Raw genomic sequence first — 12,570 nt, 5'->3', positions numbered from 1 at the left:
GCAATTTTGAGTAAATTGAGTCAATTTGAGTAAAACTCTGAGCCTCAGTTTCCCTATCTGTCACAATAGCTAAGTCCACCATCCCCAGGGTCTCAAGGAGACACAACAGGCTTTCCAGGGTGGACCCCCCCCAGGGGGACAAATCCACTATCAAGGCTTCGGGGGCCCCTAGTGCCCCTGCTCTGAGGGGCTGAGGAGCTTGACCCACCACTTGGAATACCCCGGGTGGCCCAGAAGGGCTCTGAAGGCGCTGGGAGCCAAAAGGGAACGACAGGGTCCCCTGTATACACCCCAGACAAGCCCTCAACCAGCCCCACTCACCTGCCCCTGAAGCTGAACCCACCAGCCCGAATGACCAGCCTTGGGCCTTGGTGCCACGGCAGCTTTGTGACTCACAGTCAGGTTCCGGCCAATCCCCACCAGCCCTGAGGGTAGGGGATTCTGGGAGTTGGGGGCGGGATGTGGGTCAGGGCTGAAGATCATGATGGTTGCTATCTATACTTGCTCTTCGTGAGCAAGAAGTCAGGGCTCTGAGCACAGAGGGGGTCCTAACCTCCATGTGTCTGGAGGTGGCTTAAGTCTTCCAGCCCCTGGGCATTTTTCTGAGCACCTGCTGGTGGGACCTGCCCCAGGCTTCCAGATACAAACAACTCAAATAATTTGGGGGTGTAAAATTTTATTCCTCTGGGAAAGAACCCATCAGGGAGTGGGACCGGCAACCCAGGGAGCTAAGCCTGAAACGGGGAGAAGGAGATGTCCATGGGAGGCTGGGGGAGGGCATCTCAGGCAGAGGGCACAGGCCCTGGGGTGGGAAGCAGCTGGGTGTGATTAGGGAACAGCGAGGAGGCTGGTTGGTGTGCACGGTGGAAGATCAGCAGGGGCCTGATAGGTGGGGCCTCGGAGGGGAGTACAGGAGTTTGGAGGGTTTTTGGTTTTTGTTTTTGAGATAGAATCTTGCTCTGTTGCTTCAGGTACAGTGCAGTGGCATGATCCTAGCTTACAGCAACCTCAAACTTCTGGGCTCAAGAGATCCTCCTGCCTCAGCCTCCTGATTAGTTGGGATTACAAGTACATGGCACCATGCCAAGCTAATTTTTTTCTATTTTTGGTAAAGATGTGGTCTCACTCTTGTCTGGGCTGGTCTCGAACTCCTGACCTCAAGCAATCGTCCCACCTCAGCCTCCCAGAGGAGTTTGGGTTTTATTGAGAAGGCACCAGGGAGCCATGAGAGGGCTTAGAGCAAGGGAGGAATAGCAGCTTCTGACCTGCATCCCAGGTCTGGCTCTCTGACTAGGGGCTCCTTAAGGGGGGGCTGGACCTGGTGCCTGTTGGTGTCACTGTACGTCCTGCCAAAGTGGTGATGATCCTGGTCCTGGAGGGGGAAGTGAGGCCACTGCCCTAGGTCACCTCCTGGGGCTGCGCTGGGCCGGGGCCCAGTGTGAGTCACCACTGGCCCAGCCCGAGGCTGACACACACCTTGGCTTCAGTGCAGCAGACTCCAGCCAAAGCCACACAGCCTGGCCCAGAAGCCTCTGCCGGACCTGGGCTCCTTAGGGGGCCGCTGGGGGGCCCCAGGGCAAGAGGCCAGGAGGCATCCCCTCCTCTGTCCTCTTCTCTATACTGTGGATATGGCTTTGGACAAAATTGGTGACATGGCAGTTGGACAGGACTTACATACTCCGTGTTTCAGCAGTGACCAGAACAGACCTCATCTGTGCCCTCAGTGAAGCTACACACAAACCTAGACTGGTCAGGGAATAGCAGAGGAACGCAGGGCACTGTAGGAGCCCAGTAAGGTACTGGCCCAGCCTGAGGGATATCGGGGACACTCTCTGGAGGACAGCGTGTGCAGCTGGGAGGTGGAACTCAGCTGGGTGGCTGGAGGAAGGTAGCAGGCACTCTGGCGGTTGTGCAAAGGCCCTAGCGCCAGGAGGAAAGAAAATGGAGTCTGCGTGAGGAGGTGCCTGGAAGGAAACATCGAGGTTCCTCAGAGACCTCTTGCCTTAGCTGGGAGGTAGGTGAGAGTTCTGGGTTCGAATCCTGCTCTGCTATGTAACAGGGGTGTCGAGCAAGTTGCAAAACTCTCCTGAGCCTTGCCTTCTCTATACATTGGGGTCTATGCCAGACACCATCACTGAGTGCAGTCATTGCTGTTCAACCCCCAGGCACCTCCCTGGACTCCTGACTTCTGACCTAGAAGATGTCACCCCCATGCTCATTTCACAGCACAGGTGGTAGAAGCCATCAGGGCAAGAGGACTTGGCTGAGGTCACACCACAGCTGCTAACTGGCACCTAAGTTGGGACCCAGTCTCCAGATGAGTGAAGCTCTGCCGGTCTCCTGTGTGTCAAGACCCACCTCAGTACCAGCATCCTTCTTGGGCAGAGTGGGGGACCCCTCCTGAAACAGCTGCCTGACCTCAGCACAGGGCGAGATCACACAGTTTAAAGCCAGACCCTTGAAAAGTGTAGGTGGTGAGGAACCTTCTATGAACCTGTTTCCTCACCTGCGAAATGGGCACAATTCACCTGCCTTCCCTGGCAGGACACGTGCCCACCTTGGGCACCAATATTCACATCCCTGGGGGCCCAGGTGGGTCAGAAGCCCAAGGCTCAGGGTCCTAAGGGCAAAGGCGGGAGCAGGCAGGGGAAGTGGGCAGCCCGGTGTTGAGGCCCAAGAGGCGACTTGCCCAAGTCCATATGTCTGCACAGTCCTCTAAAAAGGATGTGTGACCTCAAGCCAGTTGCTCAACCTATCTGAACCCTAACTTTCCTCAAAATGTGGGAATAGGATGTTGGGGAAGGAGGGTGCCCCAGGGAGATACTTGAAAAATCCTGGACTGTGAGTCCGTGTGGACAGGCTTCCGGTGCTGGAGGCACACCATGTGGGTCAGCCCCCACCTGCGCCACCTTCCTTCTGGGACCACCGGCTTGCCCTCCGTGAGCCTCCAAATTCCACTTCCCTCCACCAAACGGTAATAAAAGCTTCCATTAACCGCCAACTGTAAGCCAAGCACTGCTTTATAAATATAAACTCTCTTAATCTTCACAACTTTACAGGCCAGTTTCTCGATGCTGTATTTCACAGACACGGAAATAGAGTCCCAGATGGGTAAATACAAGGTTAAATATGTTTCTGTCTCGGGTCGGGGCTGTCGCCTTTCCACCTCGCAATCTCTCCTCCCCAAAAGGCACGGAGGACGTTAGCTAGTTCCAAACGCTGCTCAGAGACCCCAGGATCCCCTCCCCAACCCCAACATCAGGCGGCCCCGCTCCCAGACTTGCCTAGATGGCGCTCGCTGCGCGCCAGATGTGCAGGCCCCGCCCTGCTCCCGCCCTCGTCCCCCAAAGGGAAGGAGTCGCGGCGGAGGCCGGGGGCAGGCGGCCAGGGGGAGGGGGTACGGCCAGACCCCTCCCAGCCCGCTAGGCCTCGGCGGCGAAAGGAGGAGGCGGAGAGCCGAGCTGGCGTAAGGAGACTTTACTGAAAACAGAACGCCGGGCGGACCGAGGATTACAAACAGGAATGTGGACTTGTAGCAAAACAAAAAAACAGAACAAAAAGGGCGGGGGGGGGGGGGGAGTTGGAAGGACGGGAGTGGGGAGAGCAAGGAAAGGGGTGGAGTATTTTTTTCTTCTTCCCATTTCTTTAAAAAACCAACACGAGAAAACACACACACAACACACCAACGTTTGTTCCCGAGTAGAAACATAAATAGGGCAGGATCGAACACTCTGTTCTCTCTTCCAAAGGCAAAAAAATAAAAGGAAACGCAAAGGCTTGAGGCTGCGCCCCCTCGGAACCCCCTTCCGCGGCGGTGTGTACAAAGGGGCAGTCGGGACGCGCAGGTTTATGCAACGCGGTACGGCCGCGCGCAGAGGACAGAGGCAGCGCGAGGGCGGGGGGTCATGCGCTCGCCCCCCCGGGAGCAGGGGGTCCAGCTTGTCGAGTCCGGGGCGCCCCCTCCGAGTCCTGGGCACCCTCGGGGGATCCCCGGGGGCCGCGCCCTCTCCGAGTCCTGGGCACCCAAAGCGAGGGTCCCCGGGACCGCGCCCTCTCCAAGTCCGGGGCGCCCACGACTCCCCTCCGCGAGCCCGCCCCTTGGGAGAGTGGCCGCGCATGCGCCCCGCGCGCGGGCTCAGTACGCGGGCACCTGGTGCTGGGGCAGCAGCTGGCAGCCGCTGTTGACGTGGCTGAGGACTTTCTGCTTGAGCTGCGCCACCTGCTCCCGCAGCAGGCTCGCTGTGGACGCCAGCTCCGTGTTCTGGCTCTTGAGGGTCTTCACTTTCTCCTCAAGGCGCGAGATGCGCTCCAGCTTGCGCTTGCGGCACTTGGAGGCGGCGATGCGATTGCGCAGCCGCTTGCGCTCTGCCTTGATGCGCTCCTGCGTGTCCATGTCGATGGGCGACAGCGGCGGGCTCTCGCCGAAGTTCGGCACGTCGGGCACCGTCTGTGGCTCATCCTTGAGCGTGGCGAGGCGCGGCGGCCCCAGCCCGCCCGGGGGTGGCGGCGGTGGGAAGGGCACCGGCTCTGTAGCGAAGGCGACCGTCGCAGCGCCCCCCGCGGCCCCAGCACCGCCCGCGTAGCTGCTCAGGTTCGCGTAGACCGGTGTCTCGGACGCGGCCGCCGCCGGGGCCAACTCGCCGGAGGGCGCAGAGCCCGCGACTGTGCCCGAGGGCCCGGCGGCGGCGGCGGCGGCGGCAGTAGCGGCCGCGCCCGCGCCGAGCTGGTTCTGCTTGTGCAAATCTTCCAGGGCCTTGACGAAGCCCTCGGCGAACTCCTGCTCCTCGCTGGCCGCCACCTTGGGGTAGAGGAACTGCGTGCTGGTCGGCGTGGTGGTGACCAGCCCGTTGGACTGGATGATGAGGCGCTCGAGCTCGGGGGAGGCGAGCTTGAGCAGCCCCAGGTCGGGGGAGGCGAGCAGGCCATCGGGGGGTGAGGTGCTGGGGGCGCCGTCGGCGCGCAAGGGGGCCGGAGGCGGCGCGGCCGCCGGCTTGAGCGCCGCCGCCACCTGCTCGCTCAGGCTCAGCGTCAGCGCGTCCTTCTTCATCATGCTGCCGGCCGCCGCCGTCGGGGGCGCCCCGGTGAACAGGCGGCCCGGGGACGCGAAGCTGCTGCCGTTGCCACTGCCGCCGCCCAGGCCGCTCAGCGCTTCATCGCCGTAGAAGGGTGTTTCCATCCTCCGCCTCCCCCGCCTCGCCGGCCCGGGGGGGGAGTGGCTGCGGCCTCCCGGGGGGCCCGCGCCCCCCCCCTTGCGCTCGGCCCTGCGCCCGCCCAGGCCGAAGCCGCTGCGCCCGGCCTTCCGCTGGCGGCGGCTCGTGAGCCGCGCGGCTTGTGCGTTCTCTTATAGCCTCGGCTCAGCGCGATGAGCTCACCGCCCCCGTTTGCCATTGGACGCGGATGACGTCGGTCATTTGCATGAAGGGGTGGGGCCAGGCCGCCGACGCCCGCCTGGCTGCCGTTGCCCGGGCGACGCGCGTTACACGACACAACAGCGCGCTGCCTTGTGGGTTGACGTCATGGGGGCGGGCCGCGCGCCGAGGCTGGGTCACCCCGCCCCTGTGTACGACCGATTTCCCCAGCGCCGCCTCCCGCCAAGGCACGTCCCTGGTGGCGTGATGCGCCCGGCCGCAAGGTGCCCGCCTGCTGGGGCCCCCGCCCCCTCGAGGCCCCGCCCCGCGTCCGCGCGTGGGGCCTGGGCCAGGCGGGGGCGGGGGAGGTGCCGGCCTCCGGGGACGGAGGGGGATGGGCGCCAGTGTGGATAAATAACTCCTCTGCGCCTCCCGCGCCACTACGGCGACGGCATCTCTCTCAGCGCCTTTTGGGTACTGGAGGCCTGGTGGGGCCGTGCTGCGGGGCTCGCCGGGGGTGCGGGGCAGGTCAGTCTTCCCCGCCCTCCATCCCGGGTGTGTTTGCTCCAGGAAGACGGGGCAGGGAAGAGGAGGGTCGCCAGAAGTTGCTGGAAGCTTTTCAGTTCTGATAATTTCCGCTGGGTGGGATCTAGAGCCCTGCCTTTACAGATGGGAAACTGAGGTTCACCAAGATGCAGTGACACCCCACCACCCCAGAGCTAGCTAAGAGTCACAGCAGGGTCAGGGCTGTGATTAGGCCTGAGCTCTTATCCATCCATAGAGCCCTAGAACCTGGGAGTCCCACATTTTAACTCTGGGTCTGCCAGGGCCTGATGTGGGTCCCTGGACGAGGGTGCCCCACTCCAGGGGCTGGGCCAAGAGGCAGAATCCCAGCTAGTAATTATCACCTGCTTATTACTACGATTATGGCTACTAGGCTTAGTGGGCCACCATTAAGAGTGGTGGGAAAGAGGAGCTCATTCCCACCTCAGGGCCTTTGCATGTGCTGTACCCTCTGCCTGGTATTTCCTTCCCCCAGTGCAAAGTGTGCCCTCAGGGGGCACCCACCCCCTGACTTCATTCCTTTATTGTAGCCTCTGAATCTGTCAGAATGATGGGATGAACCGTAGTCCCTGGAGGGCAGGGACCTTGTCTATCCCAGCATGCTGGGTGCACAGTGTCCTGCACAGGGCCTGGCACACAATGGGTGCTCAGTGTTAGGGGAGAATGCTACCTGAAGGGTGGCTGTGGGTGGTCTCCAGCCTCAGTTTGTCTGACGGGTCAGTGAGCATGAGTACTCCGTTTCCTACACCCCTTCCTCACCTGGGCCTGCCCCCAGCTGGGCTCTGGGGCAAGAAGGCCCTAGGGGAGGCTGTCACCATCAGCAAGAGACCTGGCTTGTCCTTATTAATTGGAATGTAGTGAGGAAATAAGAGACAGAGACCTGACCTGGCAGGCCTGAATGCTGAATTTCAGGGGCAGAGGGCTGGGCTGTTTGTCTCTAGATAGGTAGGGAAGGTGTCTGCATTTCCACACACGTGGGGCTGTGTGTTCTCCAGAGCAGGTTCTAGCCTGGGCAAGGGACCCCTAGTGGGAGGAGACCCAGCCCCCAGACCTGCAGCCATGCTGTGGGGCCAGACTGGAGGAGATGGGGTCATGCTCCTCCCTGAGGCCGCAGGGTGAGTGGGCGGCTTAGGGAGGCCCTGCCCTGACCTTCCGCCTTGGCCTTGGCAGCTAGGGCAATGGTCCAATGAAACCATAGTCTGAGCTAGCCTGAGGGGAATGGTGGACTTTTCTCAAGGCAGGAGGGCTGTGAGAGGCCAAGGCATGTTACCTCTCTGAGCCTCAGTTTCTCCCTCCTGAAAATGGAACATATAATCCTCCCTACCTTGTGGAGTACTGTGATTTTTACTGGGGGATTTGAAGAGATAGTAAGGGCTCAATAAATGTTTTTTGTAATTGTTTTACTTAATTATTATTTGGCCAAACTTAACTACAGTTCTTTGGTCTTTAGTTCTCTCAGCTTGTAGTGCCCTTACTTAGCCTCCTGGAAAACTCCTACTCATCCTTCAAAACCCACCTCCAATGCCCCCTTCTCCAAGAAGACTTTCCTAATCATGTCCCCTGGGATTCCCCTAGTCCTCCATCTGTGTCTGGCTCTGTCTCTCCCATACAGGAGGAGGGGAGGTCCTCAGGGCTGGATTGGGAGGGCTTGTCCTGGCCTCTCAAGTGTGGGGAGCTACTTTTGGCAAGCTCCGCTACCCTACTCCTCCAAGGGCTCCTCTGCCTGTGCATTGCTGTTTCTACTGCCTCAATGCCCTTCCCTGCCTCACTTTCTTCTCCCCAGCCAGGGAGCCCTCCAGACACCCCATTCCTGTCCAATTTGTCCCATCGCTGACCCCACAGCAGCTGTGTCCAGCTCTGTCCTCCCAGAATGGAGGCTTCTCAGGGGCAGGTCTGAAGTCTCTTGGGACAAGGGGAGGCCTCTAAATCTGTGAACTAGGGATCTCTCATTCATTCATTCCACATGCATCGTTCAAGCACCTACTGTGAGCCAGATGGTCTGACTCCCAGAATGAGCCAAACACCTGCACCTTCCCAGGGCCTGGTGTGAGGGAGAACTTGGTGAGCACAGCTTAGGGGACAATAAACGGTGTCCCCTCCATAGAGGGTGAAGGGGCATGCACCCCAGATGGGCATAAAGAGAAGCTGGAGCAAATCAGGAACTGATGGAGGACGGAATGTCCCGGCAGCAGGAACAGCAAATGCAAAGGCCCTGGGGTGGGAACCAGCCAGATATATTGATGGAAGGTGGGGAGGCAGGTGGGACTGGATTGAGGAACCCATGGGAGCCAAAAGGAGAGAAGGCAGGGAGGGCCTCCACCTAACCCAGGATAGGATTTGTCTCCAAGGCAGTGGTAGATTCAGATGGGGTTGGGGGTAATAGGGCTCAGCTTGGAACTCTGCATTTTCTCACCTTTATCCTCACAGCAACTGCACGAATCTTGCAGGGAATGTTCTTCCACTTCCCAGAGCAGTGTCTGCAGAAGGCCTGGCACCTGTCCCAAGTCCCACAGCCCAGCTGGAGAGAATCCCGCCCTCCAAGCAGAGGCCTCACCTGACGCCCCCACTCCCACCTGAGTGGATATTTCCTTTCTTTCTTTATATATATATTTTTTTTTCTTTTTTTTTTTTTTGAGACAGTCTCGCTCTGTTGCCCAGGCAAATGCCCTGGCGTCAGCCTAGCTCACAGCAACTTCAAACTCCTGGGCTCAAGCGATCCTCCTGCCTCAGTCTCCCCAGTAGCTGAGACTACAGGCATGCGCCACCAGGCCCCGCTAATTTTTTGTATGTTTAGTTGTCCGGCTAATTTTTTTTCTATTTTTAGTAGAGACGGACCCGCTCAGGCTGGTCTCGAAATCCTGAGCTCCAGCGATCCTCCCGCCTCAGCCTCCCAGAGTGCCGGGATCGCAGGCGTGAGCCACAGTGCTCAGCCTACTTTCTTGTTTAAAACAACCTGTAATTCGGTTTAATTTTTTAGCCTACTTTCAAGACTCAGAAACCTAAAACCAACTTGATAAATCAGAAAGTCCTAAAGAAAGAAAAAACCCAGGAGTTAAGCAGGCAGAGGGGGTGCCGCGAAGGGGGCCTCTGGGCAGGGGGCGGGGCTTGTCGGTGTTGGTCCCCTCCTCCACCCTTCCTTCACGATTCCATGGAGTTAGGGTAGGGCCTGTGGGGACCCTAACCCGCGCTTAGGACCTGCGGGCTAATGGGGCTGGGGCTTGGAGGGACAGTCCCCGGGTGGCAGGACCCCTGCGAGGCGGCGGGGGCGGGGCGTCGGCCTTAGGGCGGGGGGGGGGGGAGGGGGGCGCTGTCTGGCCTCGGCACATTCCTGAGGATCGGGTTACTGGGGAAGGCTGCAGCCTCTCTCCCCCTTTCCTGCCCCCGCTTCCACCCTCTCCGGAAACAGCGCAGGTGTTTGCCCAGCCGCACGGAGGGCACCCATGCCCTCAGGAGTGCCTGCTCTCTGAGTTGGCACTGGCTCTTTCCAGCCTCAGCCATTTTACAGATGGGGACATTGAGGCACAGTCAGCCCCCTTCAGCATTGATACTGATGGAACTAGATGGAACCTGGCAGAGCCACTTTATGACCGTTGTTCCTGACTGCTCTGAGGCTGTGGTGTCCCCAGCCTTCTTCAGGCCTGCAAGAGTGGCTCGGTCCTGTGTCTGTTGATCGACGGACTGAGCGTCCAGAGTCAGGCCCAAAGGACTAGCACAAGGAGAACGCAGCTTACCCTACTCACCCCCCCAGGGCAGGTAGGACGCCTGCACTCAATCAGCATGCACCTAATGTGCACTTGCCCTATGTCCAGGCCTAGGATAGGCCCTTTCACAGGCAGATGTTGGGGAACAGAAGGTTTGGGGGTCACAGGATGGTTTGTTGTCTTTTCTTTCTTTGGCCAAGCTCACACACCATCTTTGGTCCGTTAGACCATGCTGTATGCTGGGCAGGGGGTTTCACCACCCTGCCTTCCCTCCGGGATGAAGCACACTTTGGTCAATGTTACTGTTTTCTTTTAAGTTGCCCCCCTTTTCTGTTTTTACTTCAGTAAATATATTTCAAAAGGGAAACTTCGTGTCACCACCAAGAATGCTTGCCATAAATAGAAAGAAACCGAAAAAACGATGAAACAAGAGCCAAGCCAGGCATTCCATCCTCAGGGACACTCAGGGCTGGGGCTGGACCTCCAGTGTCTTAGTAGCGTTAAAGGCAGGGAAGCCCCAAACAGAGGGCAGGAGGGGCCTCAGGGACCCACTGGGCAGGCCTTCCAGTCCCCTTGGTTCCAGTACGCACTGAACCCAGAGTTGCCGGTATCTTGGTGATCGGTTCACTACGCCTGGGTTTCACCGTTTCAGACTGAGGGCGGGATGGTAGGGGAGTGTGGGGGACTCCATGGGGCCTCTCGGGGGAGGCTTCAGTTTAGCTCCGTGAAGTGGAAGCTCCCAACTCCACCTCCAGACCTGGGGCTGTCCCCACCCACAGTCCTGTAGGCCCTGACCCCTGTCCCTGCCGAGATGCGGGCCCGACTGCCTTCCCAGTCTGCCTGTGGTCTGTGAATCAATGAAGGAGTGAATGAATGAATGAAAGAAGGCTAGGTAACATAATAAATGAGTCAATGAAATAATGAATGGATGAGTGAATTAATAAATGAGCGGAAGTATCCACGCTGCTAAGAGGGGAAACCCACTCTCTAGAATTTAGAGATCAAAAGGAGTTTTTTCTGTAAAATTCGGGTTCAGTCAACAGGCCCCACTCAAGCATCCAGAAGGCCACATGTAGCCCCAAGGCCGCGGTTCCCCACCCTGACTAGATATTCTGCCGCCTAATCTCCGAAGTAGCCCTGGAAGGAGGGGCATCTGTCCCCATTTTTCGGATGCACAAACTGAGGCTCTGAGCAAAACGTGGCTTCAGTCTTTAGAGGGCAGGTTCCCCTCCGGGTGGCCCTGCACACCTCGGGCTGCGTCTCTGCAGGAGGACTGGGGCACCGGAGCTCAGGGGTCCCGGCTGGTGAGGAGCGGGCGCGCTGGAGCCGGCCCCGGACTTGCAGGGCCTTGCGGGCTGTCACCGGCTTGGCCGCCCGCCAGTCAGCAGAAAGGATCTGGGCCCCAGTTGGGGAGTAGATTGAAAGGGGGCGAGGCAGGCAGCCCAGGGGGCGGGGAGGAGGCGGCTGCCCAGGCCCGGGGTGGGGGCGGGGATGCAGGCAGTGTCCGGGTCGCTTAAGAGGCTCCGAGGGAGGAGCAGGTTTGGGGGGCACCTGGCACGTGGGCAGTTAAACGCCAGCCCCACCAAATCAGGTGGAGCGGTGCAGAGACCCCCCCAGTGCCCCGGACACCAAGCCGAGCTCTTGAACTCCCACGCCTTCCCCTCCCCCCCGCCGCTGTTGTCCGCGGGAGGAAGTGGCGAGAATGCGGGGGAGGACCCCCTATTCTCACTTCCCCTGGGGCAGGGCGGGGCCTGCGGGGTCCTCGCCTCCGCGGGGAGACGCCCCCCCCCGGGGTGGGGGCGAGGATCCGCGTCTGGGCCAGGGCAGCGCAGCCCCAGGCTGGGTGACGTCCCTAAACTCTCCAGGCTTTGATGGTTGAAACTAGGGGGAGAAACCGACTTTGAAACAGCTAGTTGCTGGGGAGAGAAGACCCCACCTCGAGTCCCGGGGACCCGGCCAGACGCGGACACGCCCGGCCCTGGAGGAGTCAGGGCCGGCCGGAGGGAGGGATGTCGGCTCGGGGCGGGAGACGCGGAGGGCACCGCGGGGGCCAAGGCCCGGAGCCAACCGGGACCGCTGGCTTCGCCTGGCCACGCCGGACTTGTCCGCCGCCGCCCCCCCCCCGTGGGAGGTGGAGGAGGGATCCCGGGAGGTTCGCGGCCGCCTGCGGCAGCGGAGGGGTTAATGCACCGCGGCGGACCCGGCGGCCGGGGGGATGGGGGGCAGGAGGGGGCGGCTGGCGTCAGCGCCGACGTCAGGGCTAGACAGAGCCGCGTAAACGCGGACGCCTGGGCTGCGGGCCCCCGCCCCGCGCGGCGCTGGAAGCTGTGGATGTGGTGACGAGAGTGGTCCCGCGCCATCCGGAGCGGGAGACTGAGGCACCGGAAGGCGCGTGGCCTGCCTGGGGCTGAACCCGGGGGCAGCCCAGGTCCCGCCCTGCAGCCCCCTCCCGGGCCCCCGCGGTCGGTGGGCTGAGATGAGTTGCTTTCGGGGGTTTTTGTTTTGTTTGCTTTCCGGTGCGCAGACGTATCCCCACAAAACCGCCCAAGCAGACGTTCATCCCGTGCCCCGGCGAGTCGCACGTCGGCGTGACCTCAGTTTCCCCAGCTGGATAATGGGGAGAGCTGACGTTCGCCCCGCCTATGAGAGGGGGTAGGGGAGAACAGAAAGGGGAGGCGGGCCTCAAAACCTCGCGGGTTCTGGGCCCCCCTCTCTCCTCCTGCCCCTCCTCTGCTCGTCCCCCCCCCCTCCGCTTCCCTTCCCTCCCCCTCCCACCCCACCCCCACCCCCTCCTCTCCTACTCCACCCTCCTCCCTCCCATCCCTACTTTCTCCTCTCCCCCTCCTCCCCCCTCCCTACCACCCCCGGCCGCCCCTACTGGCTGCTAATTAAATGCAGGGCTTGGGGGGAGGGGACAGCACACAGTTAACCCCTTCCCCACCAGGGCCCTGGAGGGA

General features: G+C 60.5%; 1 protein-coding gene across 1 annotated transcript; it reads right to left on the bottom strand.

Moving 5' to 3' along the window:
* Window positions 1-3,462: 3,462 nt before the first annotated feature.
* Window positions 3,463-5,345, bottom strand: JUND (JunD proto-oncogene, AP-1 transcription factor subunit). Its single transcript, XM_045552644.1, has one exon. The coding sequence runs from the start codon at window positions 5,174-5,176 to the stop codon at window positions 4,136-4,138; it is 1,041 nt and encodes a 346-aa protein (XP_045408600.1). The 5' UTR covers window positions 5,177-5,345; the 3' UTR covers window positions 3,463-4,135.
* Window positions 5,346-12,570: the final 7,225 nt, after the last annotated feature.

The sequence above is a fragment of the Lemur catta genome, chromosome 1 (genome assembly GCF_020740605.2).
Source record: "Lemur catta isolate mLemCat1 chromosome 1, mLemCat1.pri, whole genome shotgun sequence".
Classification (NCBI taxonomy): Eukaryota; Metazoa; Chordata; class Mammalia; order Primates; family Lemuridae; genus Lemur; species Lemur catta.
The sequence above is the reverse complement of the archived record's forward strand: the minus strand, read 5'-3'. Positions and strand labels throughout refer to the sequence as shown.

Coding starts and splice junctions, on each gene's coding strand:
- JUND (XM_045552644.1), bottom strand. CDS start 5,176: ATGGAAACACCCTTCTACGGCGATGAAGCGCTGAGCGGCCTGGGCGGC.